Source organism: Hypanus sabinus, chromosome 15 (assembly GCF_030144855.1).
Source record: "Hypanus sabinus isolate sHypSab1 chromosome 15, sHypSab1.hap1, whole genome shotgun sequence".
NCBI lineage: Eukaryota > Metazoa > Chordata > Chondrichthyes > Myliobatiformes > Dasyatidae > Hypanus > Hypanus sabinus.
The window spans coordinates 49,457,562-49,484,763 of NC_082720.1; the positions used below are offsets into that span (position 1 = coordinate 49,457,562).

The window sequence follows — 27,202 nt, forward strand, 5'->3', positions numbered from 1 at the left end:
TAATGTTTCTGGAGTAATACTGCCCCTAAGCCTGCTTGATGCATTACATGAGATTTTGATGGGTCTCTCAGCATCATAGAATTTCAACACAGGTTCTTTAGTGAACACTTCCTTGAGATTTTGCCATGACTTCACTTGTTCATGATTCCAGCTCCATTTGTTAGCTGCCTCAATGGAGCAAGCTGTTCCGAAAAATTGGGTATGAATTTTCCCATTTAATTGACCATTCCCATGAACCTTTGAACATACTTTTTATATTGCAGTCTTGGCGTGTTTTCAATAGCAGAAACCTTCAATGGATCAGGACGCACACCCTCATTGCTGATGATATCACCCACAAAGGTAAGTTCAGCCACTCCTAGCTGACATTTGTCTTTATTCAACTTCAGGTTTGCCTGGAGTGTTGCCTCAAAGGCTTGTCTGAGCCTGGCGTCATGCTCTTGTTTAGATGATCCCCAAACAATAATAACATCCATGGATGTATCCACGCCCTCAATGTGCTGATATAGCATGTAAATAGTTTTTTGGTACACTTCAGGAGCTGTTGCAATTCCAAATGGAAGCTGAAGAAAACAATATTTGGCAAAAGGAGTATTAAAGGTACACAATATTGAACTCGGTTTATCTCGTTTAACTTGCCAGAATCCAGAGGATGCATCTAATTTACTAAAGTACTTTGCATTAGTAAACTGTGATATAATTTCTTCATGAGTAGGCAATTTGAAATACTCTTTCAATGGCTCGATTCAAGTTTCTTGGATCTAAGCAAATCCTCAGTTTTCCATTTTTCTTATCAACAGTGACAAGTGAATTGACCCATTCAGTCACTTCATCAATTTTTTTTTTACGACTCCTAGCTGTTCCATTCTGTCAAGCTCTGCTTTCAGTTGATGACGTAATGCAAAAGGCACCTTTCTACATGGATGTACTACGGGTGACACTGTGTTGTCAATTTTAATCGCGTGCTCTCCTGGAAGACAACCAAGTCCTTCGAACAATTCCTTATACTCTTTCATCAAGTCACTGTATTCTGACTCTGTGTCACTGTCCAGGACTAAAACTCTTTTCACCAAATTCAGTCTCTCACAGGCAGATAAACCCAGTATTGACTGTATATTCCTTAGCACAACCACAAATGAAAGCGTGTGCACAATATTTTTGTGTGATACTTTTGCCACACATGTTCCTTTAAATGGAATGTCTGCACCTGAATACCAAGTCACTTTCATATTTGTCTTATGTAACTTTGGTCTTGGCTTTAATGCATTAAACTCAGATTCTGCAAGAACAGTTACTTGCACTCTATTATCCAGTTTAAACAGAATATTGTTTTGGTTCACTTGCAATGGAATAGTCCGGTCAATCTTACTTTCTTTGTTTTCACAAAACACATCAATAAGACTCCTCAAGTTCATTTTCAAGCACTGCATTTACTTGTTTTTTTTTCTTTCTACTTCTGCAACAGCGTGAAAAATAATTATTCTTACCGCAGTCGTTGCACGTTTTCCCATATGCTGGACACTGTTTTGGCTGATACTGCTGCCCACAGTGATCACATAGCTTTTTCTCTCAGATGATGTCTTGCTCTCTTTCGGTTTTGTTATCGTTTTATCACTTTTTCTAATATGTTCCTGCTCGTCTACGTTGCGGATCTCAATGAAAGTTTCTTTAGCCTGTGACGTCTTGGTTTTCGAAGCTTTGCAGAGCATCAAAACTTTTTCCAAGTCTAAGTCTTGTTCTCTTAACCATTATCTCTCTCTCAGACCATTATCCAGAATGCCACAAACAATTGTCTTTAATGAGAGAGTCTGTCAGTTCTCCAAACTCGCATGTTTTACTCTGGTGTCTCAACTCAGTAACATATTAATCAATAATTTCACCAGCTGTCTGCATACATGTAAAAGATCTATGCCGCTCATACATCACATTACGCTTAGGTATACAAAATGCTTCAAATTTGTCCATTATCAATTTTAACTTTAAATTATCTCCATTTTCAAAAATAAAATGATTATATACCTCAATTGTGTCATCACCTGTTATGTGGAGTAGAAGTACAGCTTTTGTTTTTTCCGGTTTTCTATCCACTTCGATCGCCGTTAGATACAATTCAAAATGTTGCTTAAATTTTCTCCAGTTCTCAGCTACGTTCCCAGACCATTGAAGTGTCGGTGCAGGCTGCAAACCTTCCATTTTTTATAAAACTGTTATCAACACCAAAACAGTTTGAACTCTTTTTTCAGAAAATTATCTTCGATTCTCCAGTTTTAGGAAATGTATTATTGTTCTTCTGACCGACTTCTGACACCATGTGGGTTACTAATAAAGAACCATATTCTGGAAGAATAGGAGTTTTATTTAACAACAACCACAACGTGCTTACAACAACATGTTTTCCTTGATCTTTCTATCATTTCTGCATGCTCAGAACTCTCTCCAATCATGTTCTTACACTTCATATCACCACAGTGCAATGTCGCAAAGATTTGGAATTCACTTTTCTAAAGCATATTACATATTGCATGTCTTGTGTGCAACAATTTCACTCCATGGCATGTTCAACACAATCACCCCCTCAGTTCTAATCAATAAGCTCCAAAACTTGGGCCTCCCTCTGCAATTGGATCCTTGACTTCCTCATTGGGAAACCACAGTCTGTGTGGCTCAGAAATAACATCTCCTTGCTGACAATCAACACTGGTGCAGCTCCAGGATGCATGCTTAACCCACTTCTTAGAGTGTGGCTAGGCACAGTTCAATTGCCATCTATAAAATTTGCCAATGGCATAACTATTGTTGGTAGAATTTCAGATGATGAGGAAGCATACAGGTGCGAGATAGATCATCCGGCTGAGTGGTGTTGCAGCAATAACCTTGCACACAACATCGTATAAGACCATAGAATTGATAGTGGGCTTCAGGAAGGGGAAAATGAGAGAACACGCACTAGTCCTCATCGAGAGACTAGCAGTGGAAAGGGTGAGCAGTTTCAAGTTTCTTGGCGTCATCCTCTCTGATGATGATCCTGGTGCTAACAGATTGATGCAATTACAAAGAAGGCACAACAGTGGCTATATTTCATTAGGAGTTTGAGGAGAACTGGTATATCACCAAAGACATTTGCAAATTTCTACAGATGTACTGTGGAGAGCTTTCCAACTGGTTGCAACACCACCTGCTATGGTGGGGCCACTGCTCAGGATCGGAAAAAAGCTGCAGAAAGTTGTAAACTCAGCCAGCTCTGTGGGTGCAAGCACCCTGTTAAAAGGTGATATCTCAAAAAGTCAACACCCATCACCCACAACATATCCTTTTCTCATTGCTACCATTAATGAGGAAGTACAGAAGCCTGAAGACACACTCAACATTTCAGGATCAGTTTCTTCATCAGATTTCTTCATCAGATTTCTGAATGGACAATGAACCCAAGAACACTACCTCAGTATTTTTTCCTCTCTTTTCGCACTGCTTATTTAATTTAATTTTCTTTTTTATATATACTACTTACTGCAACTTATAGCATATTATTATTATGTACTGCAGTGTACAGCTGCCGCAAAGCAACAAATTTCATGACGTATGCCACTGATATTAATTCTGATTCTGACCTGGCCTGAAACCGGCAAAGGTTCTTGAATCATCATCATTTTAATGTTCTTTTAAGTCCTGAAGAAGGGTCTCAGCCTGAAATGTCAACTGTCTATTAATTTCCATAGATGCTACCTGACCTGCTGAGTTTCACCAGCATCTTGAGGGTGTGGTTTTGTAGCATCTATAGACCCGCTTGTGTTTATCATTTTAGTGTTCTTTTTTTGCATACCTAACTGCTTATACCAACTAGTCACAATCAAGAAGATCTGTAGACACTGGAAATCCAGGGAGCACATACAAAATGCTGGAGAAACTCAGCAGGCCAGGCAGTATCAATGGAAAAGAGTACAGTCAATGTTTTGGGCCAAAACCCTTCAACTGAAGTCTCAGTAAGGATATTTCAATCTGATAAGTAGAAGAAGCTCATTTTTGCACTGTAGAAGGTGGTGTGTAGGCCCAGGTCCTTGATTTTACAAGCAAGAGTCCACAAAAAATCAGGAGGAACTGAGTGCACTGTGAATGCTGAGAGCATTTCTTCTTCCGAGAATTCTGGCTAACATTTCAAAATATTGTGCATGTCCATGTGCATATAGTATAAACACTATATGTATAGATAAGGATGCATGTTCCCATGTTGCATTCAGATTTATACAAAATGGAGTAAACTGTTGCTCTGATTTTCAATTGAATAGTGCTTCCATTATTAGATTATAAATGCAGATTTGAATGTTTTCTCTTGTGTGAACATGTGGTGGCATTCTATGTCTTGATAGGTGTTGATTTCTCAAAAATAGTGACACTATACAGCATTAAGAAAGCTATTTATAAGCCATTTCTCAAGAACATCTTGCTTCATTGAACAGGATTTATGATTCACAGGGGCCTAAGTGATCTCCTGAGTATTGTTGATTTACTCCTGCAGAATGGGAGGTCAATTTATTTCCTTATTCCACATGGTACACTAGATGGCAGACAGCTCCATAATCTTAACAACAAAAATAATGCTGGAGATTACGTTTTCTCCTACAGAAAAATTCTGTCTGGTGCCACAGATTTTGTTCTTCTCACCTTTATTTTCCAAACTCCAACATCAAACATATTTGACTCTAAAGTCACTGATTTGGCATAGCTCCCTTTTGTTAACCAACTAAGTCTCTTTGATATGTTTTCTGTTTGCTTTGTAGGTGAAGTGATGATGACTGTTGACCAGCAATGATTTTATCAATGCTTTGTGCTGTGTATCTTCAAGGGAACTTTATGCAATTGCATCCACACTGTAAAACATGATTTGAGCAAGGCAGCACAAAGTGCTAATATTTTCAAAGTTTGCAATGAAAATACTGTTACAACAAAACAAAATCATGGAAACTCTCAACAGTTAGTGGTGTTTGTGGAAAGAAAGTGAATGAATCAGAGAAAGTTAATGTATCAAAAACCCTTCATCAGAACTAGAAGATCTTTTGTATTTCTAATAAAAGGATGCATGACAATTCTACTGATAGACCTGTAAAAATCACCTACTTTCTTAGTTATACCTGGTGTTGAGCTTTACCTTTACATGTTGAGATAGCCAGAATCAGTTTACTTCCTTAACTGGTACATCTCCATGTCTACTCAACCTCTTTAATTCAAGCTTTAAAGCCACATTCTCTTCCTTGGTTGACTTTAATGTTGATCCTTTCCCTTCTATCTTCCCTTGAAATTATGTGTAAATAGCTCAAATTTTAGAAGAGACAAATTTATTTATTTATTGAGATACAGCGTGGAGTAGGCCCTTCTGGCCCTTCGATCCACGTTGCCCAGCAATCTCTCAATTTATATATTTTTATTTCCTAGCCTAATCATAGGACAATTTACAATGACAAATTAACCTACCAACTGGTATATCTTTGGACTGTGGGAGGAAACCAGAGTACCCAGAAGAAACCTGTGCAGTCACAGGGAGAACATACAAACTCCTTGCAGGCAGCAGCAAGAATTGAACCCAGGTCACCGATGCTGTAAAGGGTCACTGTGCTGTCCAATAATAGCAGTAATGTTGGGCTTCAAAGAAGAAACCTTTTAAAATTCAATTATGTAATTACAATTTTAAAAACATACTATTCAAAAACTTATTTCCGTAGGAAACGGGCTACATGCGTGAAAAGTAGTCAATCTCTTAAAGGTTAAGGTGATTTTTATTATGTATTTTATGCCGAAGCACAACATTTAATTTTTATATTCTACTTTGAGATTTCTATTTACTTTTGTGCTAGCTGAACTAGAGAACCATCTCTCCTTACCTCCACTCCGTTATAATTCCAGTAAGAATTTCCAGTAAATACAAATACACGAATCTCAACATCTGTGCCTAATCTCTCACCTGATGCAAACAGAGATGGGCAACTCATCCATTGTCCAGAACACATGCTTCCTTCCTGCTCTTCCCTCTTACACTAATTAACTCCTTTTGCTCTAACCCACATTTTACAAAGACCTTCATTCAAATTACCAAGTATTGAAGGTAACGTGGGATAATCAAGCACTGGAAGAAGTCAGCAAGTCAGACACTTTCCCTGGTGGGAAATGGACAGTTGACATTTCTGGTCGTGACCATTTCTCTTCATTGATGGTACCTAACTGCTGAGTTGACACCATCTATAAGTTTGCTGATGACTCCACTGTTGGTAAAATCTCACAGGGTGATGAGGAGGCACCCAGGAGTAAGGTAGATCGGCTGGTTAAGTGTGTTGCAGCAACAAACTTGTACTCAATGTCAGCAAGACCAAGGAATTGGTTGTAGAGTTCAGGAAGGGGAAGTCAGGAGGAGACACAGCAGGATTTGTCCAGGGTGCAATCTTGAAGAAGACATGTCAGCAGCTCTACTTTGTCAGGAGTTTAACATTTGGAATGCCACCAAAGGCTCTTGTAAGTTTTTATGGAAGAGCATTCTGGCTGGTTATCCAACCAAGTTGGTATGAGACTCAAATGCACAGGATCACAAAGACAGGTCCCCTTCTCATTATCACCATCAGGGAAGAGGCACAGGAGACTGAAGACCCACACTCAATGATTCAGTCACAACTTCCCCTCTGTTTTAGATTTCTGAATGGTCCATGAACACTTCATTATTCCTTTGCACTACTCATGTACCCATTTTGTAATTTATAGTAATTTTTTGTCTTTACTCAGTACTGCAGCTGCAAAACAACATATTTATGTCACAAAGTGGTGATAATAAACTTTATTCTGACTTCCTCCATTACTTTGTATTTTGCTCCAGATTCCAGCATCTGCAGTCTTCTGCATCTCTTTTTATGGCTAACTTCCTGCATTGTGAATGTTTTTATTTATGTGTCCTTTTTCTTAAAGGTTATCAACCTTTATGAGGTATAATGAAGTCGTCATTGGGGTGGTAGTGGAAAATACATGAAGAGAAAAATACATCAAGTTTGGTTTTTCAAAAGTAGTGTTCTTTTCAGTGAAAGTTGTACTGAAGCCAGTCATTTGAAAGGACAATTCTGCAGTAAACAATAGAACTACATAGAAGGTATTGTCTGGCCTATAATTTCACCTGAAGTATGTAAAGGGAGACGGTATCTTTCTCTCAGCAGGCAGCAATCAATGCAAATGGTTGTTTGTTCATGATGCAGCACAAGGGTTAAAAAGAGCTTGATTACTTTTGGGGTATTATCCTCAGTAGGCAACAATCAGCATGAGAGGTCATTGATAAATACAAAGAAAAGGGTTGTATGTGGAGTGGCCAGCATTGGAGTGGGGTATCGTTAGTGTTTGCCTTTTGACTCAACAGGCTTAGGTGAGAACAGACTTGGGAAAGCACAGGTGGAGGTTCTAAGTAACTAAGAAAGTTTCTAGTAAGTTTTTTGTTTGTGCAGAGCTAATGCAACAAGAATAGATCAGAGGTAGTGTTCTTTTTGTGAAATGTAGGAAATTTGGGAGACCTCCAGTCTCCATGTTAACTACATCTGCACCAACTGCATGGAGCTGCAGCTCTTTAGAGACTGTGTTGAGGACCTGGAGCTGCAGCTCAATGAACATTGGCTCACATGGGAGAATGAGGAGGTGACAGGTAGGAGCTACAGGGACGTAGTCACTCCTCAATTGCAGGAGGCAGGTGGCAGGGTGACTATCAGGAGAGGGAAAGGAACTAGGCAGCCAGTGCAGCGTATCTCTGTGGCTGTTGCTCTTGGTGATAAGTATACTGTTTTGGATACTGCTGGGGGGGTTGGATTGACCTACTGGGGGAAGCTGCAGCAACCAGGTCTGTGGCTTGGGGGGGGGGGTGTTCTGGGGAAAAAGAGGAGTACAGCAGTGAACCAGGATCCCATAGTTAGAAGAGAGATGAGAAAAAATGTCTTTAGCCAGAGGGTGGTGAATCTGTGGAATTCATTGCCGCAGATGGCTGTGCAGGCCAAGTCAATGGCTATATTTTAAGACAGAGGTTGTTAAGTTTTTGAATTTGGTTGAGAGAGATAACAAATCAGCTACGATAGAATGGCAGAGCAGACTCGATGGGCTGAATAGATACTGACAGAGGGAATCAGTGTGGAGGAAGGCCTAAATTGGGAATTATTATGACAAAGAAATCAACTTGGTGTGAAATAAAATGGCAAGGCTGGAATAATGGCTGTGAGAAGGATAACTTGATAGAGATTAGGAATTTGGGCCAAAGGTTCAAAATTATTCTTTGATCAGCCTAATGCCCAGATGGCTACCTAAAACAAGGCAGATGGGAAGTCTGAGGGTATTGATGCATTTAGTGAAGCTGTTTGTGGAAAAGGTAGAGCTGAGTGTTATGTGGATGAACTGCCAATTTATTCATACTTTCTTGATACAAAGCAATGAAAGCAGATACCAGATTCTTTTGATATTCCAGATTTCAGTAAAGAGTTAAATCGTCTTTCCAGGTCCCACTTCCCTTTTCCTCCTGTTCTCCTTCAAGACAAGTACAGCTTCATGCATAGGAAAAAAATCCTCAAAATTGATTGCATATTTTTTGAAGAGGTGACCAAGAAGATTGATGAGGGCAGGGTTGTAGACATTTGTACATGGATTTCAGTAAGTTCTTTGACAAGGCCTGCAAGATAGGCTGGACCAGAAAGTCAGATCTCATGTGATCCAGGATGAGCTAGCCAATTGGATATAAAATTGGTTTGGTGGTAGGAGTCAGACAGTGGTAGAGGAGCATGTTTTTCAAGATTGAAGGCAAAAAGTGGAGGTGTGTGTTTCAAGATAAACTCTTGGTGGTGCTCCGATGTGATGGTTTTGTCGAACTTGTGTTCCCCTGACTTTTAAGACCTAATGATCAAATGCCATCCATTCTATTTACCTAGGGAGTTCTCATCCGTGATTCTCACTGGAGTTTACATACCACCAGTGGCTAACTAAAATCAAGTGCTTGAGATACTGTATGATGCTGTTTCCAAACAAGAAACAGTCCATCCTGTTGAATCGTAGTCAGGGACTTCAGCCAGGCTTGATTGAAGAAGGCCCTGCCTAATTACTATCAGCATATAACCTGTAGCACCAGAGATCTCAACACACTAGACTACTTTACACTGAGAAATGGAATGCTTACTGTTCCAAGCCCAGACTGCATTTCGGGAAATCTGGTCACTTGGCTGCCTACTTGCATACTATTCCAGGCTAAAGAGCAGGGCTTTAGAGATTAGGACAATAAAGAGGTGGTTGCAGAAGGCAGAAGAGTGGCTTTGGGGTTGCTTTAAGTCAGTGGACTGGCTGTATTCCAATTCTCATCTGTGAATCTGTATGAATACATGACACTTCTCTTGGACTTTATAATTGTAGAGAAGCATGTCCCTACCAAATCATTCAAAGTCTTCGCTGCCAGAAACCCTGGGTGAACCATGAGATCCACAGGTCAGGTGACAAGAGCACCAGGTCTGACCTCCAGAAAGCCAGGGTGAAGTGGCAATTCCGGGCTAAACTTGAACCAAAGAAGGATGCTCGATTGTTGTGGCAGGTTTGAGTCCTATCACTTCTTATAAAGTAAGATTGAGTGACACGTGCAACAACAGGGATTCGCTTCCTACTGGGCTCAATGCCTCTATGCTCGCTTTGGCTGTCAAAACATGGAGCAAAAATCGCAAGCTCCCACAGCTTACTGATTTCAGTCTCTGAGGCAGGTGTGTGAGCAGTCTGCAGGAGGGTGAACCCACGTAAAGCATCTGATCAAGATGGGGTACCTGGCCAAGCATTAAAGACCTGTGCTGATCAACTGGCTGGACTGTTCACTGAGATCTTTAACACGTTTCAGCAGACTGAGTTACTCACCTGCTTCAAGGAGGCTTCAATTATACCACTGCCTAAGAACGTGGTAACCTGCCTCAATGACTATAGACCAGTAACAATTACATCCACAGTGATAAAGAGTTTATCAACTCCTGCCTGAGAAATGACATGGATCCACTCCAATTTGCCTACTATTATTGGAGTATAAAAGTTGCATTGTTTGCTGTGTAACCAAAACTATGTAGTCAGCTTGAACTTGCTATTTGCTATGCATGTATCCAATTTAGTAGGAGAATGAAATCTTAAGAATGTAGAAGATAATGGTGTGTTAATGAGAGGTAGCTAAGAGATGTAGATTAGAACATGATTAAGTCAATGGGTAGAAACAATAGTGGCGGATGTACTTGTGATACGCAACTGTAGACCGATTGGATATGCTAATGCAACTAAACCAGGAGATTGCTGTAAAAAATGCTATGTCCAAGGATCGATGGGCCATCAGCGACTAGCTCAATGACTGTCTCAGCTTTTAATACTTCTTGAAGAATCTTATGCGTCTCCTGGTCGTTTGTGGGGCACGAGAAACCACGACACTATCACAACAGGTCCAGAGCAGATGCCATTTTGTTGGCTCTTCGCTCAACCCTGGAACATCTGCACGGCGAGGATGCCTACATCAGGATGCTCTTTATCGACTACAGCTCAGCATTCAATACCACCATGCCCTCAAAACTAATCATTAAGCTTCAAGAGCTTGCTCTCAATACCTCCTTAAGCGATTGCATCCTTGATTTCCTCATTTCCAGACCCCAGACAGTTATGATTAGCAACAACATTTCTTCCACATTCTCCATCAGTAGAGGTGCATTTCAAGGCTGTGTCCTTAGCACCCTGCTCTATTCGCTTTAAACAGGACTATGTTACTAAGCAGAGCTCCAACACCATTTTCAAGTTTGCTGATGACATCACTGTCATAGGCCGAATCAAAGGTGGTGGTGAATCAGCACATAGGAGGGAGATTGAAAATCTGGCTGAGTGGTTCCACAACAACAACCTCTTACTCAATGTCAACAAGACCAAGGAGCTGATTATTGACCAGGAGGAGGAAACAAGTTCTCCATGAACCAGTCCTCATCAGAAGATCAGAGGAGAGGGAGTCAGCAACTTTAAATTTCTTGGTGTTATCATTTCAGAGGTAAAACATGGCATTTGGACCACAGCTGGGAGTGCCTATACTAGGGAGATGTCTTTAAGCTGGAAATTGTGCAGAAAAGATTTGCAAGGATGTTACACAGACTGGAGAAGTTGAATTATAAGGATAAACTTAATAGGCTGGAGCTTTTTTCACTGAGGGGTGATCTAATAGAGGTAAATAAAGTCATGAGGGGCATAAAGTGAATGATCAATCTTTATCTGAGGGTAGGGGAGCCTAAAACTAGAAGGCATAGATTTACTGTGACAGAGAAAAACTTTAAAGGGGAACTGAGTGGCAAGGTTTTCAACAGGGGGTGGTGAGTATGTGAGACAAGCCGTCAGAAGAACTGGTGGCAGGAGGGTAAGATTACAATGCTTAAGAGACATTTGTACAGGTACTTAGATAGAACAGACACCAGGGATTTTGCCAAATGTAGGAAAATGGGACTAGCTCAGGTGGGCAACCTGGTTGACCCAGATGAGTTGGGCTGAAGTGTTTGAATGGTTCAATTCTATGACATTATCAATCTTCCATTTTGACCATCTTTGCAGCTGAACTGGTTGTTACCACATCACTTTGCAGACTATTTGGAATTTAAATATTATTGTCATGTGTACCAAGGTATTGTGAAAAACCTGTGTTGCATACTGTTGATACAGATCAATTCATTCACTGCAGAGGGCATTGAGGTAGTACCAGGTTAAACAATAACAGAATGCAGAATGAAGTGTTACAGTTACAGAGAGAGTCCAGTGCAGGTGCAAGATCAGAGTGAGTTACGTAGCGAGGTTGAGTCCACAGTATTTGTAATGACTTAGAGCAGTCTGGTAAATCTTTGGTTCAATATTGATAACTGAGGTACAAAGGAACACATGACTGATTGTTCATGACAGCATGTATAAGGGACATTTCATGATGACATGATGACCTCATGACCAGGCCTCAACACTTATTCCTGTGTCTAGTTTAGAGCATTGGATATTCCCGTTACCTTGGGAATAGCTCAAGAAATTAATGAGTCTTAGTTTCTACCAGGGATATTCTCAAAGTAAATGTATTGCCTGCTTTATCACAGTTCACTTACACGAACTCTTCCAAAGACTTAATCAAAACCATTCCTGATTCAAGATTCTGTGATCAATCTTGTACAACTTTATCTTCTTTCTGATTTCATTACCATCTCCTAACCTAAATGTTCACAGATCATAAACTACTCCAGTAGATGTACACCTCTAGATATTGGTTAAGTCTGTGTCTATTGTATTCGGTACTGGTGGAATAGAAGGTGAAAGGTAAGGTGAGTGATAATATATCCAAGCAAGGGGAGGAAAAGTAACTCACATAGATGGATGGATCATAGATTTTTCTGACTTTTACTGATTGATTTATGCAAAAAAAACACCCTCATGGATTGTTAACAGCTTAAGCCATAAGGCTGTTAAAAGACATGTTCAAGTTTGAAATTTTAAGTAATCTTCATATGAAGAATAATATAAGGAATGATAACAGTGCAAGACAAGAGCTTTGGAAGCAATAAATAAATATAGATATTGAAATATGGTGGTGTTCTTTAGGGCAGAATAAACCAATTGAATAAACGAGCTCTTTATCTCTAATTGGGACAAACCTTTGCCACCAAAATGATGCTGACAATAAAGGTTCCGTGCAGGACGCTGAAAAACTCGGAGCACTCCTCAGAGCCACCTACAACTGAAGGTAATGCGATTCGCAGCTGCTTTCACTGCTCCAGTACAGCCTTTAGGTAATGGAGGAAGGGTAACGACCAAAACTGTAGAGCTATCACAAAACCCACAGTTCTAGCAGGCAGCAGTGACTCCGGCCCTCCTATATTTTTCAGAGCCTTGGGGTCTACTGTTGACATCGCAAGGCACCACAAATGCTGCTCCTGCAAACTCCTTCAGATTCAATGGAGGGAGAGTATCCTCTTGCAGGCTAATTTCTCCTCTGTTCAGAACCTACTTGTATTCATTCAGCCACAATATGTGGGCTGTGTTGTTCACATGCAGATGCAGACAAGACCTGATGCAGGGTGTTGACCAGAAACATCAACAATTTTTTTCCTCCCACAGATGCTGCTTGGATCATGTTTAATGGCTGCTGCAATCACAATGGGCCTCAAGTTGTGTTACCCTGCTGTATAATATTAAATCAGTAGGACTTAAATAATGTTTGTGATCTCCCTTTTATGCTGGAATCGATAAATCCTGTATCTTTCATTTTGCTGTGTTTATAGACAATTACTGCACTGTTCATTCTACTCTGCTCGACTCCTTTTCCTCAATTGCTGTACTTTTTCCCAGGTAATAACGAAGAAAACCTGAAAAAAAATAGCCATGGTTGTAAGCATATGCTTTTACTGCATTCTGAGAATTAGCTAAACTGCTCTTTACCCAACTCGTTGCATAATCAGGAATTTCACCACTGTTTGAAACTATTAAAATGAACCTAAATAGCAAAGAACGCTGTTGGCTATTTTAATACTAGCATGCTTTGTAAATGTATTTCCAGAAGGTAATGAACCGGAAATAAGTTCTGTTCTTTCCGCAGTCGTTCACAGCCTTAAGATAAATGTGGAACTTCCCTCAAAGGATGAACTTTTATAGTGATGTTCCCAGCTTTATTGATTAACATTCGTGCATATCACCCTGCACACATTTCCAGTACAGAAGGAACTAAATTTACATCAGCAAATATTTACTTGAACATTGCACTTTGATTGGTTTGTTAACCTTGGTCTGCCCACACTAGGCACTTTATTGTTGCTCGCAACGTGGTCCCTGCTCGAAAGCAGCACAGCACCGGCAGTTGTTGGCTCGTGGAAACTTTAGATTTTGTGACTGCTGCTGGAGGAAATACAAGGGCGACAACCACTCCTCTCTGCCACACTGACAGTGCGAGCTGCATGAATCCCTGCACCACGTCAAGAAACGCTGCGGACTCTCGCAGCGGACGATCCCAGACAAGGTAAGCTCGCCAGCCGCCAACAAAGTAAGAAGGCGGCCGGCATGGGATGGAATCAGGCGCTGCGGCGGGGAGCTAAAGGCAGGGGTCCTGACTGAGGCCGCTCTGGATGCGGCCCGAGTGGGCGCTGGCGGCTCATGTCTCCCACCGTGTACGCATCACGATGGTCGAGGAAGGGTAGGTACTGCTGAGATTCTCCTGGCCTTGGTCCCCGCACCTTGCGTGGCTTTAACCTCCCCCTCAACTTGCCTCAATCCCGCAGCTGCATGCCGCCATGGCTTTTTTTCAAAAAGCTGTCAGTCATCCCTCCCAATACGCATGTGCAAACTTGCCCACCCTTTTAAAAAATAACATCTATTATCAGTAAACAACTTCTTTGTGTCCTGTCCGTGCAGATCCGAGCTAATAGTGTATGAGTACTGCTCCTCCAATTCCGGCTGTAGTACCGAGAAAATTTCCAGTTAAGACTTTTCGAAGAATGCTGATCTCCAGAAAATTTTAACAAATATCAGCAATTCATTTTTATTTCAACGGATAATACTATGTGTATTAATTCAACAGATAAATACGTTTTGAGTTGTAAACAATCAGAGTAGTACACATATCACCTAAGTAGTGGCACCAGTCTGAAAATGTTTTGTACTTGACTTGAAAATATCATTTGTAAACTTAAAACCATGAAACTTTTCCAGTCTGGAAAAGCTGTTGTATCTGGGAGTTGCGTGTTTTTTTTTCACTACTGCATACTCGTTAATTAGTTGTGTTTAATTTTGTGGGATGGAGGTGTTGGTGGGAAAACGCACCTTGAGTTAAATGAGTTTAGTCGCCAGGAGTTACTGTCATACGAGACAGGGATAATCCTGATTTATGTAAAATATAGAAATCACTTATTTGGAAGAGATTGAATTATGGAACAACTTTATTCTGTTAAGGTTATGCAAATTACTGATTTCAATGTCCATTTAAATTCTTACCTATCAACAGATTTTGTGAAATGTTCATTCCTATTCTGATATGGTTTGCACTGTGCTCCCAATATCACAGTATTAATCTGGTGATTATTGATGGTTGACAGTGCTACAAACGGCAATGTTAGGATTTTTTTAAATTTTTGAGTTGTTTGAAGGAGATCTGGTGTTTATGATGTTTGAAGCTCTAAGCTGTTCATTGTGATTTTAACCATTGTATAGCAGAGTATTTTTTGATATCTGCTACAACACAATCTTTATCAGACCCAGTAACCATGAACACTTGTGCTGACTGGCAAGTTCACGGGACATTGATCAGAAACTGAAACTATTGATTCTGTCCTATCCATATGACAGCAATAATTACATGTCGCAATCATTTCATCATCTGAATCTCCTAAACACCAGATATGAATAAATTCTCTACCTTATACTTTTTACAAATGGCTCAGAGTAGAAAATGGAAGGTTGCATGCACTTGTCTCATTTATGAAACATAAATTTGACTTTAGAACATTTTGACTTTTAATGTGGTTTGTGTTCCTCTGCATGATTAAGAGTACATTTTAATTCTTCCTGATCAAGTAAGCCAGCAGCTTGAGATCTTCAGAATAGTGACATTTAAAATTTGTTAAAATCTTATTGCTGATAAGTGAAATTTATCCATTATAATGCCTTTTGCAAAAGATGCTGTTGCATTCAGTTTCACTAGTCTACAGTTATTCTGAGAGAATTCAACTGGAATTATCGCTAAGATCTCTTTCTGGGCTTAGGTTTATGTTTGAGTATGTATTATTTAAAATTTACATTTGTGTGATGTAGTAGCATTTTTTTGTATTCTGGCTGAGTTTTAATTTGCTTTTCCCTGTAACTATAAGCATTGTTTGACCTTACATCTAGTACATATGTTTCCACATTTCTTTTTCCTTTCTGTGTGTTCACGGTAACTGCACACATATAAAACTTGGATGCTAACTTGTTAACACTTAAAGTTGTTTGTTAAATTCTGTTATCCTGATTGGACGTAACTGAAACCAATAACAATATAATAGTTTTTTTGAGGCATTTGCAGAAATCAGCCAAAATGCACAGTAATAGGAACTATACAATAACTTTGTTTATTAAAATCGCTCAGTTTTTCTGATGAACTAGCTAAATAACTTGGAATCCCAAAAAAACTAATTTGCTATGACATTCTGATTGAAGTACTGTACCTGATCCACTCATAATAATTATGACATTTGTATTCAAGCTTCAGAGCTATATGTAAAATGTGTACTAATGGTATTGGAATAAAACTTGCATTCTATACCCTTTCAAAGGACTGCATATCTAGCATTTCGAAAGAGTCTAGAAAGGGTGAAGCTGACTTCAACAACTCTGTGTATATGCACCAATATTGTAAATTAGCAGCTGAGTAATTGAAAATACATTGCACTTTTGCTAGCTTTGTGCTATAACTGATGCCTGTATAATAAATTGGGTTAAATCTATGTTTTTTAGTAACTTGCCAAATTAAAATTACATGCAAAACACCATTAGCTGGTAACTTAACACTTGTTGAAAACTTGATTGAAAACTGATTTAAGAGCTGATATAAGGCCAGCAGAAGAAAAATATGGAAGGATGAACCTCTATCTTTCCTGAATCCTCGAGCAAAAACCTTCTTAGCAATGGAAGAGGCCACTGATTGCATTCTTTGAGTAGAAAGAAAAGACATGGAACTCTCAGTTTTCATGTCCATACAAGGTCATTCCTTCATCACTCATTTGATTTTGAATCTCATTTTAATTAAGTTCTAGTTCAGGCCCACATGTTCTCTTATTTCTACTGTTTTGACATCATGCTCCTGGCCCGAAGATGTAGAACTGAAGTATTTCCCCCCCCCCCCCCCCACTTGGGTGCTGTTTAAAAAGACTTCTCAAAAGCTGCTGTGCCCATCTCACAGACAAGAGAAAATTTCCAGATGGTGTAAATCAAAGCAGCACACCCACAGTGCTGGAGCAACTCAGCAGGTCAGGTAGCATCTCAGGAAAAGAGTAAACAGTCGGAAGTTTTGGGCCAAAAACCTTCATCAGGACTGAGTATTAATATGTCCGTCTTTTTGTTGCTTGTATTAATGTGCACTTTTGTGTCATGGTGTCAAATAAAACTAATACTGTTGTGAAGTTTTTTTTTAACCATTCATATTAGTGAAGTTTCAATATAATTACAAACTTTTATATTTAAAGCCAGACCTAAGTGGTAAAAGACAGTTCATGTTGTGAAGTTCTTTTTTTCTGAATTGGAAAGAGCCTTCTGGATATTCATATGTTTTACTGGTGCCAGGAAATCTTTCACTTTGTCTGTTTTATACAAGCAATAGGGAATAATTTTTGATATTAGTATATCTGCTTTCTTCATAATTGAGTGTTTTGGAAATTTAATCAAGCATTTGTGAAATCCAGGTTTGGGGGCCCAAATGTAAGCTGGTTATTAATATATCCATTAGGAATTTTGAGCACAGCATTTATGCTGACGAAGCATTAAGTGTGTGTAAATCACAGTTTTTGAAATGTTTAGGTGTATTTTAATATTGTTTGTATTTAAATGGAAGTTTGTTAAGCACAAGCAGGAAAGGAATAAAATAAACATTAATGTACTAACATGAAGTATGAAGGGCTGTAGTTTGTGTGGAGCCTATAATACTTAATTGGATACATAGACTAAATAAATCATTCACGATGTTCTGTGTATGTATGTGGTATCTGTATTCTGCATATTTAGCAGAATAGTGAAAAAACAGTTTGCCCATCTAAAATGGAGATGAGATTTTTTTTCTGAGAATTCATGTGTTTTTGGAACTCGGAGTGGAGGAAGCAAGAGTTTTTGAATATTTTAAAGTTAGAAATTCTTGATTATCAAATTAATAAATGCTGTTTTGGGTAGACAGAAATTTGTGTGAGTCAGACAAGCCACCATTTCAGACACTAATTTCTAATGTTCGCACTACTGCATTGGTAATTTTATGTATAGTGCCTATAAAAAGTATTTACTCCCCCTAAACGTTTTCTTGTTTTATTGTGTTACAACATTGAATCACAGTCATTTAATTTGGCTTTTTTGACAGAAAAAGACTCTTTTGTGTCAAAGTGAAAACTAATCTCTACAAAGTGATCTAAATTAATTACAAATATAAAACACAAAATAATTTATTACATAAGTATTTACCCCCTTCAAGCTAGTATTTAGTAATGCATCTTTAGCAGCAATTACATCCTTGAGTCTGTGTGGATAGATCTCTATCAGCCTTGCACATCTGGACACTGCAGTTTTTCCCCATTTTGCTTTACAATACTGTTCAAGCTCTGTCAGATTGCATGAGGATCATGAGTGAACAGCCCTTTTCAAATCTAGCTACAAATTTTCAATTGGATTGAGGTCTGGACTCTGATGTGGCCTCTCCAGGACATTAAATTTGTTTTTAAGTTATTCCTGTGTAGCTTTAGCTTTATGCTTGGGGTCGCTGTATTGCTGGAAAAGAAATCTTCTCCCAAATTGCAGTTATCTTACAGACTGCATCAGGTTTTCCTCCAGGATTTCCCTGTATTTTGTTACATTCATTTTACCCTCTACCTTCACAACCCTACCAGGGCCTGCTGCAGTGAAGCATTCCCACAGCACGGTGCTACCACCACTATGCTTCATGGTAGGGTTGGTGTGTTTTTGATGATGTGTGGTTTAGTCTGATGGCCAAAAAGATCAATTTTGATTTAATCAGACTATAGAGCCTTCTTCCAGCAGACTTCAGAGTCTTCCACATGCCTTCTGGCAAACTAGCTGAGATTTTATGTGAGTTTTTTCAACAGTGGCTTTCTTTTTGTCACTCTTCCATAAAGCTGTGATTGGTGAAACACCCGGGTAACAGTTGTTTTTGCACAGTTCCTCCCATATCAGCCACAGAAGCTTGCAACTTCAGAGTTGTCAAAGGTCTCTTAGTGGCCTATCTCACTACTCCTGTTCTTGCATAGTCGAGCAGTTTTTGAGAACGGCCTGCTGTAGCAGATTTACAGCAGTTCGATATTCTTTTCCATCTCTGGATGATTGACTTAACTGTACTCCAAGGGATATGCAGTGACTTGGAAATTTTCTTGTATCCATCTCTTGACTTGTGCTTTTCAATAACCTTTCCACTGAGTTGCTTGGAGTGTTATTTTGTCTTCATGGTGTAGTTTTTGCCTGAATACTGACTCACCAGCAGCTGGACCTTCCAGATACATGTGTATTTTTACTACAATCAACTGAAACACCTTGACTGCACACGGTGATCTCCATTTAACTAATTATGTGACTTCTAAAACCAGTTGGCTACACCAGTGATGATTTGGTGTATCATATTAAAAGGGGGGTGAATACTTCTGCAATCAATTATTTTGTGTTTTCTATTTAGAACCATAGAACATTACAGCACAGAAATAGGCCTTTTGGCCCTTCTTGGCTGTGCTGAACCATTTTTCTGCCTAGTCTCACTGACCTACACCTGGCCCATATCCCTCCATACACCTCTTATCCATGTACCTGTCCAAGTTTTTCTTAAATGTTAAAAGTGAGCCTGCATATACCACTTCATCTGGCAGCTCATTCCACACTCCCACCACTGTCTGTGTGAAGAAGCCACCCAATGTTCCCTTTAAACTTTTCCCCCTTCATCCTTAACCCATGTCCTCTGGTTTTTTTTCTCCCCTAGCCTCAGTGGAAAAAGCCTGCTTGCATTCACTCTATCTATACCCATCATAATTTTATATACCTCTATCAAGTCTCCCCTCATTCTTCTACGCTCCAGGGAATAAAGTCCTAACGTATTCAACCTTTCTCGGTAACTCAGTTTTTCAAGTCCCAGGAACATCCTTGTAAACCTTCTCTGCACTCTTTCAACCTTATTAATATCCTTCCTGTAATTTGGTGACCAAAACTGCACACAATACTCCAAATTCGGCCTCACCAATGCCTTATACAACCTCACCATAACATTCCAACTCTTATACTCAATACTTTGATTTATAAAGGCCAGTGTACCAAAAGCTCTCTCTACTACTGTATCTACCTGTGACGCCACTTTTAGGGAATTTTGAATGTGTATTTCCAGATCCCTCTTCTACTGCACTCCTCAGTGCCCTACCATTTACCTTGCATGTTCTACCTTGGTTTTTCCTTCCAAAGTGCAATACCTCACACTTGTCTGTATTAAACTCCATCTGCCATTTTCCAGCCCATTTTTCCAGCTGTAATTTGTAATTAATTTATATCACTTTGTAGAGAAATATTTTCACTTTGTATCGGAAGAGTCTCTTTCTGTTGACCAGTGTCAAAGAAGCCTTATTAAGTCAACCATGATTCCATGTTGTAAATCAATAATGAAAACTTCCAAGGCATGTAAATATCTTTTATAAGCACTTTAATCTGAAGTGAGTAATGCAGTGAGTAACACACTCCACTCCATGTTGACAAAGACAGTACTGTGCAAAAGTACTGTGTATACCTAAGACTGTTGGACAGTACTGAATTAGTTGACATCAGCCAATTCAAGTATTTAGTTGAAGCAATTTGTATTTTGCACCACAGTTCCAGTTAGTCCAGAGGTTGGGAGGCAAGATAATAACGCTGACATATTCTTCAGTAAAATTAGCCTGGCTACACACTGGCAAGCCAAGGCTGAGCATGACAATTGGTTCAGCATTTAAAGAAAAAGTGTCTGAAAAATTTTTAATACACTGCAATTCAGCAATGAACTTGGAAAAGGAATTGGATTATTATTTGAAAGAGAAAAGAAAATTGCGAGAATATAGAGGAAGAGCCTGCCAAGGGAATTATGGGACCAAGGATGAAGGGTCTATGCAGGTTTCATGATTTTCACTGTGCTGGACTATTTCACATTATGAAATGGAAAGGATATTCATACTTGTCATTGTAAAACACTAAAACAAATGTAAACTTCAATAGATTTGTGAAAAGAACACTGCGTAGTCGACTCCTACTGTAGATAGTGTTCATTTTGGCTTGATCCATCCTTTACTTCTGGTGGATGTAATTAGAACACTAACTGTTCAGAGTAGTTTATCAAAGCATAAATATTTTCAGAAGAAATTTCAGATGCTGTAATCAAAAGCCAAAAAAAGCTTGGAGGAATTCAGCAGGTTGACCCCTTTGTGGAGGTAAGGAGATGGTCAATGTTTATGCCTAGACCTGCAATGTCTTTGATTGTTTATGTTGCTTATTGTCCAAATAAAGTGAACAAGTTTTATACATACAATGTTGAATTATAAGTTTAGGATAGCAGTTTAGGCTCTGCCTTGCTTGTTGAAGCTGGTCATTAACTAACAATTGTGGTCTGGAAATTACTTGCCTATATTTGCTTGTTGCAGTACTTTTGGTACATACACATCTGGCTTGCCTTATTCTTCTGAGCAGTGCTACTAAAATTAAATATTTATGCAGTCATCTGGAGCTGACTGCGCTTTGACTAAAGTCCTTGATGAAGCCGTTGAAAATGCTCTTCACTGAATGATTTCTGTAATGATTTGTGAAGTGTGACTCCAGTCAGTTGAGGAATTTTTCTCCTTATTTTAAATTCTTAAAACTTTAATTAGGTTCCTCCCTAGGTCAAATGGAGGACTGATGTTTAGGGTGTTCACTTTCATGGAAGTTGCCTTTATAATAGTAGTTTCATTGCACTGTTCCTTCAGTAAATGCTAAATGAGAATAGTTTGTCATTATTTAAATTAGATTTATCTTGTGTTTTGTGGATAGGACAAATCCGGGTCATATTCCAATTGTTTGGGGGTGTGAGGAAAATGCTGGTACTTTAATTGTGATTTCTGTCTCTGAGGCCGGCCTGAGAGTATCCTTCAGGAGAGTGAACCCATGGAAAGCAACCACCCCACAGTACTAAAGACCTGTGCTGATCAACTGGCTGGAGTGTGCACTAATAACTTTAATGTCTTGCTTTGGCAGTCTGAGGTACCCAACTACTTCAAGCACTTGTTAACCTGCCTCATTGATTATGGTCCAGTAGCAATTACATAACAGCAATGAAGTGTTTTGAGAGGTTGGTAAAGAAACATATCAACTCTTGCCTGAGAAAATACTTGGATCTATATCCAATTTGCCTATTGTCACAACAGGTCCACAGCAGATGCCATTTCATTGGCTCTTCATTCAACCCTGGAACATGTGGACAGTGAAGATGCATACATCAGGATGCTCTCATCGAACTTCAGCTTGGTATTCTATACCATCATCTCCTTAAAACTAATCAATAAGCTTCAAGACCTTGGCCTCAATACCTCCTTGTGCAATTGGATCCTCACTTGAAGACCCCTATCAGTTAGGATTGGCAAAACCAGCTGCTCTGTAATCTCCATCAGCACATGTGCATCAGAAGGCTGTGTGCTTAGAACCCTGCTCTACTCAGTTTACACTTAATGCACAGCTCCAATGCCATAGTTAAGTTTGCTTATGACACCACTGTCATTGGTCGGATCAAAGATGGTGACATATCAACTCATGTTCTCGATATTTATTATGAATATTATTTATTTTGTATTTTAACAGTTTTTTGTCTTTTGCACATTGGTTGTTTGTCCATCTTGTTGGATGCAGTCTTCCATTGATTCTATTGTGCTTTTTTTTTGGATTTACTCTATATGCCCACAAGAAAATTAATCTCAGGGATGTGTATGATGACATATATGCACTTTGATAATAAATTTACTATTGAACTTTATACAGCTTGGCTAGAAGCACACCTAGATGGTGTACCAAGCTTCCAGTAATGGAGCTGTTTCCTCAGCTTTTTCTGTAACCGCTGTTGTACAGAATGAATTTGGCTAAGATTGGTTTCTATGCCAGCAGGAATCTTGGGAAGAAACCAAGGTGGATTTCTACTTCTGACTTTGTTATTTAAAATACTTTAGCCTCTTCTTTGTCATTTGATGCTGGGGTTCTCCATTGTGGACATTCTTGGAGCCATTTCTTGTTGATTCCTTTATGATCTTTGTATATTTGCATTTTAAATTCTATAGCCACATTTGGAGGAGAAACCCATTTTGGGAATTAATCATGAGACTAAAATACTCTATGTTCGCTGGTGCCATCCACAGCCTTTGCTGAATGAGAGCACTGGTTAATTTGGACACTTGTGGAACTTAAATTTGTTATAACTGAACATACATTAAAAAGCTCTTTATTCTAATCACCGAAGTCTTGAAAATGTAACTTCTGTAATAATTTTTCTTTGGCCACATACTTGTCATATTTGTAAATATTGATTATTCAGCACAGTTGATCTATGGTAGTATATGTAATGACTAGTTATATTGATATGTATTCTAGTTTCATTTTGACTTCTGGATGAATATATATTTTCATATCTGAATATACAGCAATGTGAAGTCATCTCCAGCACGAACTGTGGATCTGAGCGAAGATGACAAGGATCAGGCACCAGTTACTATGAATCCTCTTCACATGACGAAAGCCTTTAAAGTCATGAATGAGCTACGAAGGTAAATTCAAAGCAAAAATTGCCATTTTTTCTCCCTAGATTTAATTATTTATATTTGTTACAGTTCACCCTTTTATCTATCCACTTCTCTTTCACTGATCATAAAGTACTATTCCTGAAGGCTAGCTGGCTTCTAGGATTCTATCAGCATTTCTGGTTATCTGTATGTAATATTCTTTAAAACTGAATGCATTCAGTTTCTACATATGTTTGGGATGGAAAGTATTTTTTCCAGTGTCTGGTGACACTTCCAGTGGTACTTGTGTGCAGAATTGGTTTATTTCACCTTTATATTCAAAGGGTCCAGCCACGCAATTAGCAGCTTCTATCAGTGACACACACAAAATGCTGGTGGAACGCAGCAGGCCAGGCAGCATCTGTAGGAAGAAGCGCTGTCGACGTTTCAGGCTGAGATGAAGGGTCTTGGTTCGAAAATTGAACAGCGCTTCGCCCTATGCATGCTGCCTGGCCTGCTGCGTTCTACCAGCGTTTTGTGTGTGTTGTTTGAATTTCCAGCTTCTGCAGATTTCCTTGTGTTTGAGCTTCTATCAGTGCTTCTGTTTGAATTGTCTGTATTTGAGGCATTTTGTTTCAATGTGCGAATCAGCAAGATGTGGTATAATGACGATATCTGTTGCCTTCCAGCTTTTAAAATGATTCAACTATGTGTTCCATCATTTTGCAGGGTATGTTTCCTTTCTCTCATTAAATCGCTCCAATACATCTGTCTTTTGGAAGAAAATAACAGATTACAAGAGGCCTTGTTTCAAACCTATTTATAATGTACTTGGTTTAATTAATAACATAATGGCTGAGAAATAGCAAAAATACTTGAAACATCATTTGTGAAGAATGGCTACTTTTCCCTCGTAATTACGCTTTGAAATGATCTGCTTGCAAAACTAAATTTTGCCACTGTATCTCGGTACATGTGACAATAATCATTCAATTTCAGTTCTCAATTGTTTCAATGATACAGGAGATTATTTTGTTATTTACCCTGCACAAGAAACTTTAAAAAAGTTGTATGCCTTTTAATTCCTATGGTTTGTAATGGTGTTAAGGGTTGCAATCATAACTGCTTCTGTCAAAATTCATTTGCGTCCAAGGCTCAACAAGCAGAAGTGAAGAGGGATGTCATTTGATGTATTCACTGGCAACAATGATATTGCAACTACAGTAGTTTTGGATTATAGCAGTGGAGAGGAATGCCCTGGTACTTGCATATTGGGTGAGGAAAAAGAGAGAGAGGTTCAGGCTGGGATTTGGGAGTGGTGGAGATTATTTAGGAGGTAGGAATTGAGATTGAGAGAGAGGAAATAAGTAGGCTGATAACAGAGACAAATGAAATAAAAGCAAAGCATGATTGAAATCTGTGATAGTTCGGACATCATCATTGAATGAAGAAATAGTGCATCATAAATGAGTAAACAAAGACATTTTTCAGGTGGTTTTGACTTCATTACAGTGTTTTCCCTGGTAATCTGACCAGTGTTACAGCCTTAACATTATTAAATAATAGAACAAGGTGCTGTGGGTAGGAGCTTGCTGCTCATCATGTTCCCATATTGCAGTTTTGTGGTTATACTTGGTCAAAAAAGTAATTAATTAACAAGCTTTTGGGATATCCTGAGATTGTAAAAGGCTTAATGCAAGTGTTTGGTAGTGCCTCTACTTGTTTTTTTAATCCTTCTGTTATTTCATGATGGCAGTTTTTTATCGCAGTCTGTTTTTAAAATATGATTTGTAACAAATGATTTGTTTAACTTTCAGTAAAAGCACTTTGTGTGATGTGACCATTGTTGCTGAGGATGTTGAAATTGAAGCACATCGTATTGTCCTGGCAGCCTGCAGCCCTTATTTCTGTGCCATGTTTACAGGTACCAACTTTTCTTCGCATGCAATGACAAATATTTTGTAATTTATGCATAGAATTGATAAGTGTTTTGCTGTCTTATTTTCTGCTGTGATCTAAAACGCAGGCAGGGATTTGTTAGCAACAGAAGGGATTACTGGATCCTAGAATGAATTTACTGCAGCATGTGGTAAAACTAACACTGGAAGTGGTTTACCTTTCTCAGTATATGTGCCTGGGGGCGGGGGATAAACAAGAGTGCTTGTAATTTTCATTAGTTTTACTTGCCTGTTATCTGATATAAATTGTAATGGTGTGGAAACATGGATCATTTTTAACTTTTAAGTCTATGTTTAAACAGCTTGTATTAGTAGTTACATTTTTTTTCTCTAAAATATCTGCTTAAAACAGTCTGATCCAATGGATATCATTGTTGTAAATGCATCAATTTATTACAAATCCTTCCATTTAAACCCTAAGAGCAGAATTAGGTCATTTAGCCCATTGAGCCTGCTCCATCATTTGATCATGGCAGATTTATTTTCCCTTTCAACCTGTTCTCTTGCCTTCTCCCTATAACCTTTGACACCATTACTAATTAACAATCTGTTGACCTGTGCTTTAAATATACCCAATAACTTGCCTCTGCAGATGTCTGCAGTTATGGATTCCACAGATTCACTGCTCTCTGGCTAAAAAATTTCTTCATCTTGTTTCTAAAGGGGCTTGACATGTTTGACAAATTTGTTGGAGTTCTTTGAGGACATAACATATAGGGTAGATAAAGGGGAACCAGTGGATGTGGTGTATTTGGACTTCTAAAAGGCATTTGACAAGGTGCCACACCAAAGATTATTACTTAAAGTAAAAAAATCATGGGATTGGGGATAATATTCTGGCATGGGTGGAGGATTGGCTTTCTAACAGAAAACAGAGAGTTGGGATAAATGGTTTATTCTCAGACTGGCAGTTGGTGACTAGTGGTGTTCCACAGGGGTCGGTGTTGGGACCCCAACTCTTTACAATCTATATTAATGATTTGGAGAAAGGTACGAAGTGCAACGTATCGAAGTTTGCTGATGACACAAAGATGGGAGGGAGTGTAATGAGTGCGGAGGACATTGAAACCCTGCAGGGGGACATAGATAGGCTGAGTGATTGGACAGACGTTTGGCAGATGAAATATAATACTGACAAGTGTGAGGTCTTGCCCTTTGGCAGGAAAAATAATAGAGCAAGTAATTATCTAAATGGAGAGAAACTGGAAAGTGTTTCTGTGCAAAGGGATCTGGGGGTCCTGGTGCAGGAAACACAAAAAGTTAGTATGCAAGTGCAGCAGGTGGTCAAGAAGGCCAATGGAATGCTGGCTTTTATTGCTAGGGGGATGGAGTATAAGAACAGGGAGGTCTTACTGCAGTTGCACCGGGTATTGGTGAGACCACACCTGGAGTACTGCGTGCAGTTCTGGTGTCCATATTTAAGAAAAGACATACTGGCTCTCGAGGCAGTGCAGAGAAGGTTCACTAGGTTAATTCCGGGGATGGGTGGGTTGATGTATGATGAGAGATTGAGTAGATTGGGACTCTACTCATTGGAGTTCCGAAGAATGAGAGGTGATCTTATTGAAACATATAAGATTGTGAAGGGGCTTGATCGGGTGGATGCGGGGAGAATGTTCCCAATGATGGGTGAAACTAGGACTAGGGGGCATAATCTTAAAATAAGGGGATGGCGTTCCAGGACTGAGATGAGGAGAAATTTCTTCACTCAGAGGGTAGTGGGGCTGTGGAACTTACTGCCCCAGAGAGCTGTGGAAG

General features: G+C 39.2%; 1 protein-coding gene across 5 annotated transcripts in view; it reads left to right on the plus strand.

Annotated features, from left to right (window-relative positions):
- Nucleotides 1-13,605: 13,605 nt before the first annotated feature.
- The window catches only part of LOC132405508 (kelch-like protein 3), a 99,125-nt gene continuing 85,528 nt past the window's right edge, over nucleotides 13,606-27,202 (plus strand). For 2 of the 5 annotated variants that reach the window (XM_059990374.1, XM_059990376.1), the window contains exons 1-3: nucleotides 14,047-14,197; nucleotides 23,409-23,531; nucleotides 25,304-25,410. In XM_059990374.1, coding sequence (XP_059846357.1) covers nucleotides 14,130-14,197; nucleotides 23,409-23,531; nucleotides 25,304-25,410 — 298 coding nt within the window. In that variant the 5' untranslated portion in view covers nucleotides 14,047-14,129. Of the gene's footprint in view, nucleotides 14,024-14,045; nucleotides 14,198-23,408; nucleotides 23,532-25,303; nucleotides 25,411-27,202 lie in introns of those variants that run through there. The other 3 variants (XM_059990375.1, XM_059990377.1, XM_059990378.1) reach the window with 3 other exon arrangements.